Source organism: Rhinolophus hipposideros, assembly GCF_964194185.1.
Source record: "Rhinolophus hipposideros genome assembly, chromosome: 9".
Classification (NCBI taxonomy): domain Eukaryota; kingdom Metazoa; phylum Chordata; class Mammalia; order Chiroptera; family Rhinolophidae; genus Rhinolophus; species Rhinolophus hipposideros.
Window position 1 is genome coordinate 3,330,534 of NC_138055.1, and position 12,297 is coordinate 3,342,830.

Sequence of the window (12,297 nt, forward strand, 5' to 3'; positions counted from 1 at the left end):
AAAGAAAACAGAAAGAAAAAGTCCTGTTTGGACTCTCATTCTAACCCTGTCCCCTTCCCCTCCAATAAAAACAACATTAAAAAAACCCACATCAAGGACAAGTGATCAAAACACAGATCAAAAAAGGATGAAAGAAAACATTTCAAATAAAGTTCAGCTGTTTCTATTTGGAAACAACAACAAAAAAATCCCACTTGCCACAATAAACTGACAAATAAGAAACGGACCCTGTGGTAGTGCAGCTGGAATTTTCCGATGGCGTCTGCTACTATGTCATTACCGTGGGTGATCCACAAGTGAGCGGGTGGGTGACCAGCTGGGCGCTGGCTGGGCCTGTGTCGCCGAAGCAGCAGCCCAGGACGCGCCTTCAGAGTCAGCCACCCCTTTGAGATGACGTCTTTTCCCTGGAACTGGAAATCCCCGCTGGCCTCCAGAATCTACCTCCAAGAAATGGGAGAGTAAGCCTTCCAGCCTGGTCCCTGGCCCGAGGGAGTTTTTAGCTCTAGTTTTCTGGTATGCCAGCCTGAAGTCCCTAATCCCCAAGGGTGGCCAAAAAAGGAGAGGTCTTCACGGGGTCCTAACCACGGATTTCCGGTGGGGAGCAAGGACTGCTGTCCAAAGGTACCGCGAGCCCTCACCCCACCACATGTAGGTGGTTTATGGGCATGGCCAGGGGTCCAGAGTGACCAGAGAACGGGGGTACTTTCATTCACTAACATTTAACATCAGCACTGTTCCTAGTCTAAGCACAGCCAAAATATCTATTGCTTTTTAACACAACATATTGTAGCTAACGTTCAACGAAAGTTTGGCTGGTGTTCACTATCAGGATGCGGTGAAACCAAACAAATTTGAAATAATATCACTGCCAAACCAAGTGTAATTAATTCACAGAAGAATCGAAGAACTCATGGGAGAAATTTCTCGTGCTCAAGACCCTCCCCAACAGAATATACACACATACACACACGTATTCACCACGCTACCATGTGTTCATTTTCTTGTTTATTCATTTACTCTACAGAAACACACCGTGAGTGACTCCCAGGTTTCCGGACCGAGCAACTGGAGGGATGGAGACATTCACCCATCTACTGAGAAAGAGGGGGTAGTTCTGTGGGGAGATAGGAATAGTTTAGCTTTGGCCATGCCAGGTTTGGAATGGCGGTAAGACATAGAAGTGAAATGTTACGCAGGGTGTTAGCCACACGTCTGAGTCTCAGGGAGAGGTTTGCTTAGAGGTTAAGTCTAGGAGCCACAGGTGAAGAGATGGTATTTAAAGCCATGAGAATACTCAGATGACAGCTCTGTCTCCCCACCTCCAAGGTTCCTACTCTGACTCAAGCCACTGTCATCTCTTGCCTGGAAATGGTAAGAGCTGCCCTACATTCCGTGGGCCCAGAAGAATGTCTGGGATGCAAAAGGTATTCAGTAAACACTGAATGAATAAATGAATGAGAGGCGGGTTTCTGTAGGGAGAAACATGAGTGGGAAGAGGGCGCTGAGCTCTGGGAGGCCCAGTACTCAAACTCTGGAAAGTTACAATGAAGAGGAAGCAACAAAGGAGACAAACAGGGAGGTGCCACAGAGACGTGAAGAAACCCAAGAGAAGGTGCGATCATGCACGCCAAGAAAAAAGTGGTATGTGAAGGAGGAAGTGATTAATTCTGTCGAACTGAGTTTTAATATGATGAGAACTGCAAAGTATCCACTGATCTGGGCAATACGGTGGGGACTGGCGACAATAAGCAAATGAGGAAGCCTATGAACACATTCCTCTATCTATACTCCCTTTTGAAGACCTACTGGCATTTTTAAAAAAGCATAAACCCACAAGGACAAAAAGAATTTCAGAAGCCGAAAGGCAGGCAGACAGACACGAGGTAACAGACAGGCCCGTGGCTTACGGTGCAGTGGCTCTAGCAACTAAGCAAACCCTAAGCAGAGCTGATCCTACAATTCAATCGGCCCTGTAGAACCCCCCAAACTCAGGTGTTGGTGACCACATGTACCCCTTTAATGTGAAATGAAGGTGAAAATTAAAACAGAAAGTTGTTTGCAAATTTTGAAAAGCAAGTGAACCTCCAGTTCTCCCCTCAATCTCAATAGAAGATTAGAAGATTCATTAACTTAACAAAAAGGGTAAAACAGAGACTCCTTGGAAAGGAGGATACCAGATACCAGATACCAGAGGGTGCAGCTCCCACACTGGAAATCGTGGAATTAAGGGAAAGTATCCAGATTAAAGTGTTGAGAACCTGCAACCATCCCAACAGAATACTGGCACTTGGCATATGCTCTCCACAGGAGATAAAAAAAATGGAGGTAAAAGAGAAACATTTTCAAACAAACTCAGTTCCCCACCAATGGACGCAATTTAAAGGAAATCCTAAAAGAAGGACTTCAGGCAGAAGGAAAATGATTGCAGACAGCTGGAGAGAGACAGAAGGAGGAGAGAGCTGGGAAACTAGCAAATATGTGGATAGATCTAAATGAACAATGAATTTGTAAAACAACAATAATAGTTTATGGGGTTTGAAACATAGAATGAAGATATTCATTAGTAACAGCATATAAGCTGGGAAGTGCTAAATGGTCCTGTATTACCTTGGAAGGGGGTAAAGGTTTGAGAAACAGTAAACACTGCTTAGTTAAGAATGCATATTGTAATTTCCTAGGGAACTAGTAACGGAACAGAAAAAAGAATAAAGAACTTTTAAACTAGAAAAAGACAAGAAATTGAATTATAGAAACAATCCAAAATAAATAAAATAAATAAAATAAAATAGAAAGGACAAATACAGAGGCTTAAGTATAAATATATCAGTAATTACATTAAATATAAATGGGACAAATGCAATAGCTAAAAAATAGTCAAACTAGATTAAGAAAAAACAACTACTACACGCTGTTTATAAGAAACACCTTGGGTACAGAAAGGTTGAAAATGAAGGACTGAAAAGGTTACACCATGTAAATACCAACCAAAAGTGTTAGAGTAGCTATATTAATATTAGGCAAAAAAGACTTTAAGGCAAAAGGCATTTTTAGAGATAAAGAGGGTCATTTTATAATAACAACAGGGACATATCTCAAGATCTATCTTATACACCTCTATCTAGTAACATTACCTCAAAATATATAAAGGAAAAGATTTATATAGCTAAAAGGAGAAATAGACAAATCTATAATCATAGGCTAGTATTTAAAAATCTTTCTCTGTAACTGATAAACCAAAGTAGATTAAAAAAAATCAATAAAAATATGAAAGTTTTTGACAGACTTTGACCTAACGTATAAATGTAAAACACTGCACCCCACTACTGGAGAGTAGATGTGCTTTGCAAGCACACACAGAACATTTGCAAAAACTGCCCAATAATGGATCATAAAGCAAGTGTCAGGAAATTTCACAGGACACAGAACATCAAGTATGTGGTCTCTGATCATAATGCATTTGTACTAAAAATCAATCTCCAAAAGATAACTAGAAATTTCCTATTTGTTTAGTAATTAAGAAATGAATTTCTAAATAATCTATGAGTCAAAAAAGAAACCATAATAGAAATCAGAAAACACTTTAAATGAATGGTAACAAAAATAATACCTGCACTGAGCTGGGACAATTATGTGTCCATGTGGAAAAATATAGAAATAGACCCCAAACTCACACCACACACAAAAATCAACCCCAAGTGAATCACTATACAGGATTCAGACTACAGATCATCATCATGACCTGAGGGTACGAAAATAATTCTTTAACAAGATGCATACCCCAAAAATCTAATCGTAACAGAAAAGTGATAAATTTGACTAAAAATTGAGAATTTCTGTTAATCAAAACAAAGTATAGAGAATGACAAGGTAAGTCACAGAAGAAAAGAAAAAAAGTATTAGCAGCACATGTAGCTGACGAAGAACTTCTATCTAGAATGTATAAAGATACACAAATAAATATAGAGATAACCCAATGAAAACACAGGCAAAACGGTTTATCCAGTACATTTTACGTACACACATACATGTACACACACACACACACACACACACACACACACACACACACGAGCAGCCCAAATAGCAAACAAACATTTTAGAAGACACTTGGCTTCGTCAGTCATGCAGGCAACAGTAAATGGGATCTGTCATCTTAACCACAGTGGAAGTGAGGGGGGAGGACAGGAGGTGGCATACAAGCGCGGAATCCTTGGGTCACAACAAATAGATAACATTACAATGGGATATATCGAGAAGCAACAGCAAAGCACACTGTTTAGGAAGACAAAAGCAACTACCAGAAGAGCTAAGAGAGTGAACTGAAGAGTGTGGAGGGTGGAGCCAGAGATCTCGGACCCTCATTCAACACCTTTTGGCATTAAAAAAAAAAAAAGTCAATTCAGATGTAGGATTTTGATGAATAAAAGACAGGAAAACACACCCCCTAAGAACGAAGTGCACAAGAGGCAAGGAGCAAGGTGAGGGTAACTGGTAAACTTCAGGCAGCATTGTCTGCAAGGGGAGGGGTGGGGGGGCAGACACAGCATAGAAGGGGCGCTGGTGTGCCTTTACTTGTCACCTGTAGTAGGACGTACTGTCTGCTGTGACCACTACCAAGGCCAGGCTGTAGCTTATGGCTCACGTGCTCACGTGGAAGGACCGAATTTCTGGACTCTAAATGTAACACATCCTTGTTTCTGATCAATCACTTTCTCCCTTGCTCTGATATTTCAGTATGTTATCTTACATCTTATGCATACTTTATATGCCTTTAAAATCTGGTAGCTTTAATGAATAAAACTCTAAAGAATGACGGAATACACATCACACTAAACATAATATTTTACCTTTTCTTGACAATCTAGAGGTGCTTCTGGGAGCTTGTAATGCTTCACCACCATCATAAAAGCCAGTTATCTCTATAGAGTATCCATGTAAATATTTTCAACTTATAATTCTGAGTAATTTCTCCGCTACACGAAGACTTACTATGGTTTCTCTGTCCGTGCTTTGTCCCCTCCCAGACTGGTGAGCAGACAGTGTGGCAGGTAGCAGGTGGCTAAGAACCAGGCACACACGGCCAATTTGAATTCCGGGCCTGATCTTTAGGACAAGTCACTGAGACTCACCTACTTGCTCACCTAGGAAACAGGGCGGGTGATCCCAACAGCACTGCCCATGGTGTCGTCTGGTGCAGACACAGCATGTGGGTAAAGACAGCCAGGGCTCCCTAACTGCCCTGAGGGAAGAGATTGCATGAAGGCCGTGGGCACCGATCATGCGCGGCTGAGGGGCTCAGCGTTCTGTGCACCAGAAAAGCCAGACTGGTGACAAAAATGGTTTTCACTAGAAGGTCAGTGCAGGGAATAGAAAAGTAAAACAGTGGGTGCACTTCATTTATCATAATGAATCACCCTTCTCATCAGGAAATCGACACCAGCACCTGAATGTTTTCCTGCTGCTTTCCTGCAATGAAAAGCTTTCTTCTTTCCTTCCTCCTTTCCTTTTCTGGACTGAAATAATTTCAGAACTCGCAGGAGCCCAGCCTGAGTGGCCGATCACGACGCCATGCAGCAAGCCCACTGTCCCACCCAGAAGGACAGTCTGAGGCTGTCTGTCTTTCCCTGACCAAGCTTGTGAGCTGTCTGCTCTTTGACGTAAGAAATTTTTTCCTATTGCTACTCAGACATGACAGTATCTTTAGCATAAATGAGCATTTTTCCATCCACAGTAAGGGGAATGTGATTTTAAAACGCCCCTCTCCTCCGTCTCCTGTCCTAGGCTGGGCTCCTCACTGTCTCCCTAGGGTCACATCTCCAAGTTCTGACAAGGGCCTTAGTTGCACCCTCCCCCCTCACCCCCCCACAACACAAAGCCAGGGCAAGGGGATGGCTGGGCGTTTACCTCTCACCAGGGAAGGTCCTGAAATTAACCAGTTTCCCTCTCCACCTAAAAAGGGTCTATCTGGTCCCTGGTCCCTGGCCACCGCACTAGGCCAGTTTCCTACAGTATAACTACTTGGCGAAGCAAGTCCCCTGGGAACACCCCCTCCCCCCCAGGCTAGGTAAGAGCAAGGGTCAGAGCCCCCAGCTTCAGTTACAGATGAGCCCAGGACAGGAGCCGTCGAAAATGAGAGTTCAGTGCCATTGAAATGTCTCTCCCTATTGCTGGGGTCTCCATGCCCCTCGTGCCTCTATGTCACCAAACCATTGTCTAAATGGCTCTCCCAAAGGACTGAGTACTTAGAATCTTTATAGCAAAAGAATGTAAAATGCTTCACGTTTACTCCAAAGAACACATACACGGTTTGGAAAGGTGACACGGGTAACATGCAGCCCACACTGGGGCCCCAGAGTTTTATGGTCCTTTCCATCAGAAGGCTGGTTTAGGATGCTCTGTTTACCTTGAACATTTCAGCTCACTGATTGGCCAGCACTAACCCTGAGCAAGTGTCACAGTTCTGAGGAAGAAGCAAGTAAGAGAGCATGCCAGCTGCATGTCACATGAATTCCCAGGAAGGGGACGTGGTGCGCTAAGGCCCCTGGTGGGAACCAATGCTCCGTAATTCACACGCAAGGATACAAGGGTTTCTGTCATCGAGCCTGCAGCTGTCCAGGATCAAGGGGATGCCATCCAACTCATTGACCTAGAGAGAAAGGACAAGACACATTTACATGCTGGCAACAGCCTGGGTAGCGTCAGAGATGACAGATGATGCATTTTTTTTTTTTATTTCCTTCTTCATTGCTAAGCTGCTGCTGGTGCAATTACCTGAAATACACCACCATCAAACCAGAAATACTTAACAGACATGTAGGCAATGTAGGACATATAGGACTTTTTCTCTCCCCTTCCTTTTAAAAATGTTGGGGCAACTGGGTAGCCATAGAAACAAGGATAAAAGTAGATCTCTTCCTAATATTGTTCACCAGGATAAACTCCAAATGGTCTGAGTTTATAGTTTACTAGTATGAGTAAGTGAATTCTCTTTCTAAGCTACGAGTAGGAAAAGCTCTTCTATGATTCAAAATCCAGAAACCTCAGGGAATGGGTTTTAAAATTGGACTAGATTTTTTTTTAAAAGGCAAATGAAAACCAGAAAAATTATTTGTAAGATATCACAAAGGGTTAATATTCTAATATATAAAGAACTTGTAAAACTTGAGAAAAGACCACCATTCCCATAGAAAAATGGATGAAACACATGAACAGAAATGACACAGCAAAAAAGAAATGCAGGTGAACCACAGAGATATCAGAATATCTCAACTCTGTTCACAGTAAGACAAAGGTTAGGTTATTATCACACTGAGATGCCATTCCCCACCTGTCCAAATGGCAATACCTAGTCCAGAAATTATTTGCTCTCTCTCTTTTGATCCAGTAATCCCATTTCTGGGACTGTAGATAAACATACATCGTCACATGAAATTTTGTTTGCACAAGGTTATTCATTGTGGCACAATTTCTATTTTTATAACAGTTTTATTCAGATTACAGTTCACATGCCATAAAACTCACCTTTTTACAGCATACCATTCAGTGGATTTTAGCGTCTTCACAAAATTGTGGGATCACCACCACTGTCTAATTTAGAACACCTTCATCACCCCAAGAAGAAACTCCACCCTCTCTCTCCAATCCTGGCAACCACTGATGTACTTTCGGCCTCTGGATTTGCCTACTCTGGAGGCTTCATACAAACCTCCATGATTTGGTTTCAAACAAGTCATTCAATATGTGGCCTCTTTCACCAAGCACAATGCTTTCAAGGTTCACCCACATTGTAGCATGGACCAGTACTTTGTTCCTTTTTATGGCTAAATGGTATTCCATTGTCTGGACAGACCCCATTTTATTTAGCCATTCACCTAGTGACGGGGGTCTGAGTTGCTTCCACCTTTTGACTATTATGATATTTGTCTCAACCTTTTGGCTATTATGATAATGTTGTTATCATTTACGGTATGTGCATGTTTTTGATGGGCATATGCATTTTAGTATCTTGGCTGTATACCTAGGAGTGGAATTGCCTGTTTCTTAGGTAACTCTATATTGGACATTTTGAGGCACTGCCAGACTGTTTTCCAAGGTGGCTGGCTGCACCATTTGACAGTCCACCAGCAATGTGTGAGGGTTCCAATTTCTCCACATCCTGCTCAACACTTGTTATGGCCTGTCTTTTATTTTAGTCACCATAGTGGGTGTGACGTGGTGTGTCACTGTGGTTTTGATTTGCATTTCTCTGATGACTAATGATTTTGAGTGTGGCAAATTTATAACAACAAAGGTCCTGGAAATGACTCAAAAGTCCATCGATGCAGGCCACGGCACAAGTACAAAACCCGTCTATGTAGCTGTGAAAATGAATGGAGATGATCGAGATATACTGTTATGAAGGGATCATCAGACTAGAACGGGAAGTGAAATAAAGCCAAGGGCAGAACGGGCTTACATGGGAACCTCTGGTGTAATAAGGGAGGAGATACATACAGATTTTCTTGTATTTCTAAAAAGAAATGATGAAGGGTTAAGTAAAAAATTACTAATGGTTATCCAGAGGGCAAAGAAGAGATCGAGGTGCAGGAAACAGGAATGGAGGTTAGACCTCCAGGAATGTACCTGGTGTGTAATTCTGCCTTTGGAATCCTGTATATAGTTCACGTAATTTTTTTAAAAAAAATGAAATTGACAAAGCTATAAAAACAGAAACAAATTAATCTGATGACATGTAAAACAAAGAAAAATCATTTCACAGAGTTAAAACAGTATTTTGACTTTGCATTTCTAGTGAGATGTATCCTAAACTCATAGAGAACTACACAGAAACCTTAAAACCGCATTCAGTTGTCTGAGCATAATAGATGGGCACTGTTATTTTCCATGGGTTATTTACACATTTACTTTAAAGCAAATGGGTAATTAACCACTAAGAACAAGATTTTCAGCATCAAAAAGAAGTTAATTTTACATTTAAATTAGGAATATTAGCATGAATTCATGACATATTTTTCTCTTTCTAAAAAATATTTATTTCCTAGCTGTTTACTGAAAAGCCCAAGAAGCAAAGACAAGCCAGCAGCAATGATCGTTCCAGTACAAGATGAATTATTATAAATGTCACGCCCATGAAAGAAGCCAGATCTCCAGTTGCCTGGTGCAGACGTGCTGAGGACAGGCAAGAAAAGAGTAAATCCAATTTCCATCCTTTCTTCTAGGCACTGAGGTAGGGTGGGAAATGAAGTACCATTTAATAGACATCCACCACGTACTTGGTGATGACAGACACTTGAATGATTTCATTATTGGTTGCGTTTTACAGATAACGGGGACCATATAGTGTGGGACTCACCGGGCTTCTCTGAGGAAGCGACATTAAGCTCAAGATGAAAAGAATGACAAGGACTAGAACAGACAAAGGAAAGGGGCTGTGCAGACTGCTCTGGCCAGAGGTGGGCATGTGCAAAGGCGGGGAGGGGGGAAGGAACATGGAGCGTCAGGGAACTGGGATGCCGCACAGAACAGGGGTAAGTAGGAGCCGGACGGCAGAGCCAGAGTGCCAGGGTCTCGGCCAGGTCTACAGCACTTGCGAGCTGCCACTGCAAGCCAGGCACTTACCCTCTAAGACCCAATTTTCTCATCTGTAAACTGGAGACGACAGGGCGGAATTCAAAGGGGACTGTGAGAAGGGAATGGATTACTCTGAATGGCACACAGTAAACTCTCCAGGAAGGGCACCGGGGGTGACAGTGACAGCTGGTAACACTCAGTGCTGTTAACTGCCAGTTCAGTTGGCCAGGGCCTGAGAGCATGAGGACACGGGAGGATACCTTTCATACAACCGAGTATACAGTTCTGCTTCATATTGGGCAAGATTGTAAATTGATGTTCAAAAACCAGTTTTGTGTGTAAGAGAAATAAAAGGACTCAGGCTCTATTATTCAATGTAAGAGCAACGTCTCATTTTCCGGGGGGGGGGGGGAGAATTCTCTGATACGCTAAATGGGTAAGATGTTCTTTGAAGGAAATGAAGTCACGTGCTTAAAACTAAAATTGAAGCAGGCAGTAAGGGTGCATTCAAGAGTCCCTGACAATGATGGTTACTCCAGAGTCGCAGCTGAACTAAGGGTATGCTTCCTTAGCTAAACATTTCTCATTCACACCAACGCATTATGAAATGAAACAAAATAAATGTTTACATAAACTCATTAAATACTGGTCTCATAAATGACCTGCTCTAGACAAGGACGGCAGCGGCATCCTGACAAACAGGTAAGTATACACTTAGGAACGAGGACAGGTACAGTCCTGAGGAAGAGCGCATGGATGAACCATCGTCAGGAGTGACTGTCAGCACAGTTGTGGGACGACCAAGCTCAAATACCCGGCTGCAGCTCCCTGTGTGGGGCTCATGTCTGGGGCAGGGCAGACAATTAGGAAATGAACACGTTTTCTTCTGCTCGCTCTTCATAAAACAAGGAAGTTGTTTGTTTTTTCACTGAACATGTTGGGAACTGATTCTAGACCCGTAATAAATGAGTCACGAGTTGTACCTCTCATATCTAGGAGCCAAGCGCAGTCAACGCTTTCCCTCAGCTAACACATCCCAACAGGACAACCTGCCTGCGTTAAACAAACTAACATTTCGCCTCTGGAAATAAAGTGTAAACAGAAGGACAACGGGTTGGTTTGCTAACTCTTCTCTCCCCCCTTAGCCAATAATCTCAGAGAACGCACTCTGCAACACGCCCCCCCCATAACATCTGATCTCCCTGGGGAAAGCGTATTAGGTTAACAGAAAACACAGCCTCAATTATTCGCTGCTCTCCCATTGAAGGGTAAATACCGAAACCTGAAGAAACACAAGACCACGTTACCAACACAGGACCAAATCTCGTTTGGTCCAAAGCTTCTTTTCAAACAGGGAAGTGAGCCTGGCATTTGGTAAACGTGTATTCGTAACACACCTCCTCAAAACAAACACACAAATGAAAAGATCACCAGCATCCTCGTGCGGAAGTGAACAGTGAAGTATCTTTTCGGGGCGTATGGGCCAGTCCCGAATCTTTTATGAAGTGCTGTTCAAATCTTCTGCCCGTTTGATGAATTGGGCTGTTCCTTCTTACTGAGCAGTATGAGTCCTTCACGTGATTTGGCTATGAGTGAGTCCTGTCCCAGATACATGCATTGCACGAGTGTTTTCTTCTCTTCTGGGCTTGTCTTTTCATTTTCTTAATCGTGTGTTTCAAAGAGTATAACTTTTCAATTCAGATGAATCATTTATTGTTGTTTTCATGATGAGTGATTTTGTATCCTCAGAAATCATTACTCACGTTTTCTTCTTAGAGTTTTATAGGTCTCGGTTTTGTATTTCCATTTTAAATCAATTTTTGACCTTGGTGTAAGATAAGGTACTTTTTATTTCCCATAAGGATATCTAATTTCTCCAGTACCATGTGTTGACAAGACTAGCCTTTCCTCATTCAATCTATTTCTAACTGTTCTGTTCCTCTGACACAGACATATCTTTATTTATGCCACTACCACACTTAGTCAGCCTTGTAGTAAATCATGAAAGGAGTATAATCCTCCAACTTTGTTTTTTAAAAGTTGTTTTGACTATTGTATTAGTTTGCTAGGGCTGCTGCAACTAACTACCACACACTGAGTGGCTCAAACAACAGTTTATTCTCTCCCAGTTCTGGAGGCCAAAGTCTGTGACCACGGTGCTGGCAGGACTGGTTCCTCCTGAGCTGGGGATGAGATTGCGTCCCATGAATGTCTGGTGGTTGGCTGACCATCTCTTAGTTCGTTGGCTTGTAAATCTCTGTCTTCACCTTCAAATGGCATTCTTCTTGTCCATGCGATCTTTGTCCAAATGTCCCCTTTTTATAAAGACACCAGTCATATTGGATGAGGGGCCCACCCTACCTCTGTACCACCTCATCTTAACTAATACATCTCCCACAACCCTATTTCCAAATAAGGTCACATTCTAGGTACTGGGGTTAGCACTTCAACATATGGATTTTGGGGTCACACAAGTCCCATAAGTTATTCTGAGTCTGTCATGTTTCCATCAAAAGTTTAAAACCACCCGATCAATTTTTACAAAAAAGGCCTCCTACATTTTTGACTGGTGTAGTGTTCACGCCATAAATCAACTTGGGGAAAACAGATTATCTTAACAGTGAGCTGCTTATTAAATGAATATGGTAGATCTCTCTGCTTAGGTCTTGTTTAACTTCTCTCAGCAATGTTTGATGGTTTTCGGAGTACACGTCTTCCACCTATTTT

At 42.3% G+C, this 12,297-nt stretch overlaps 1 protein-coding gene across 1 annotated transcript in view; it reads right to left on the bottom strand.

The window, feature by feature from the left end:
- Positions 1-12,297, bottom strand: part of ATXN10 (ataxin 10) — a 147,972-nt gene that overhangs the window by 22,475 nt on the left and 113,200 nt on the right. The window contains exon 10 of the mRNA XM_081059850.1: positions 6,583-6,646. Within this exon, the coding sequence (XP_080915976.1) occupies positions 6,583-6,646 (64 nt within the window). The remainder of the gene's footprint in view (positions 1-6,582; positions 6,647-12,297) is intronic.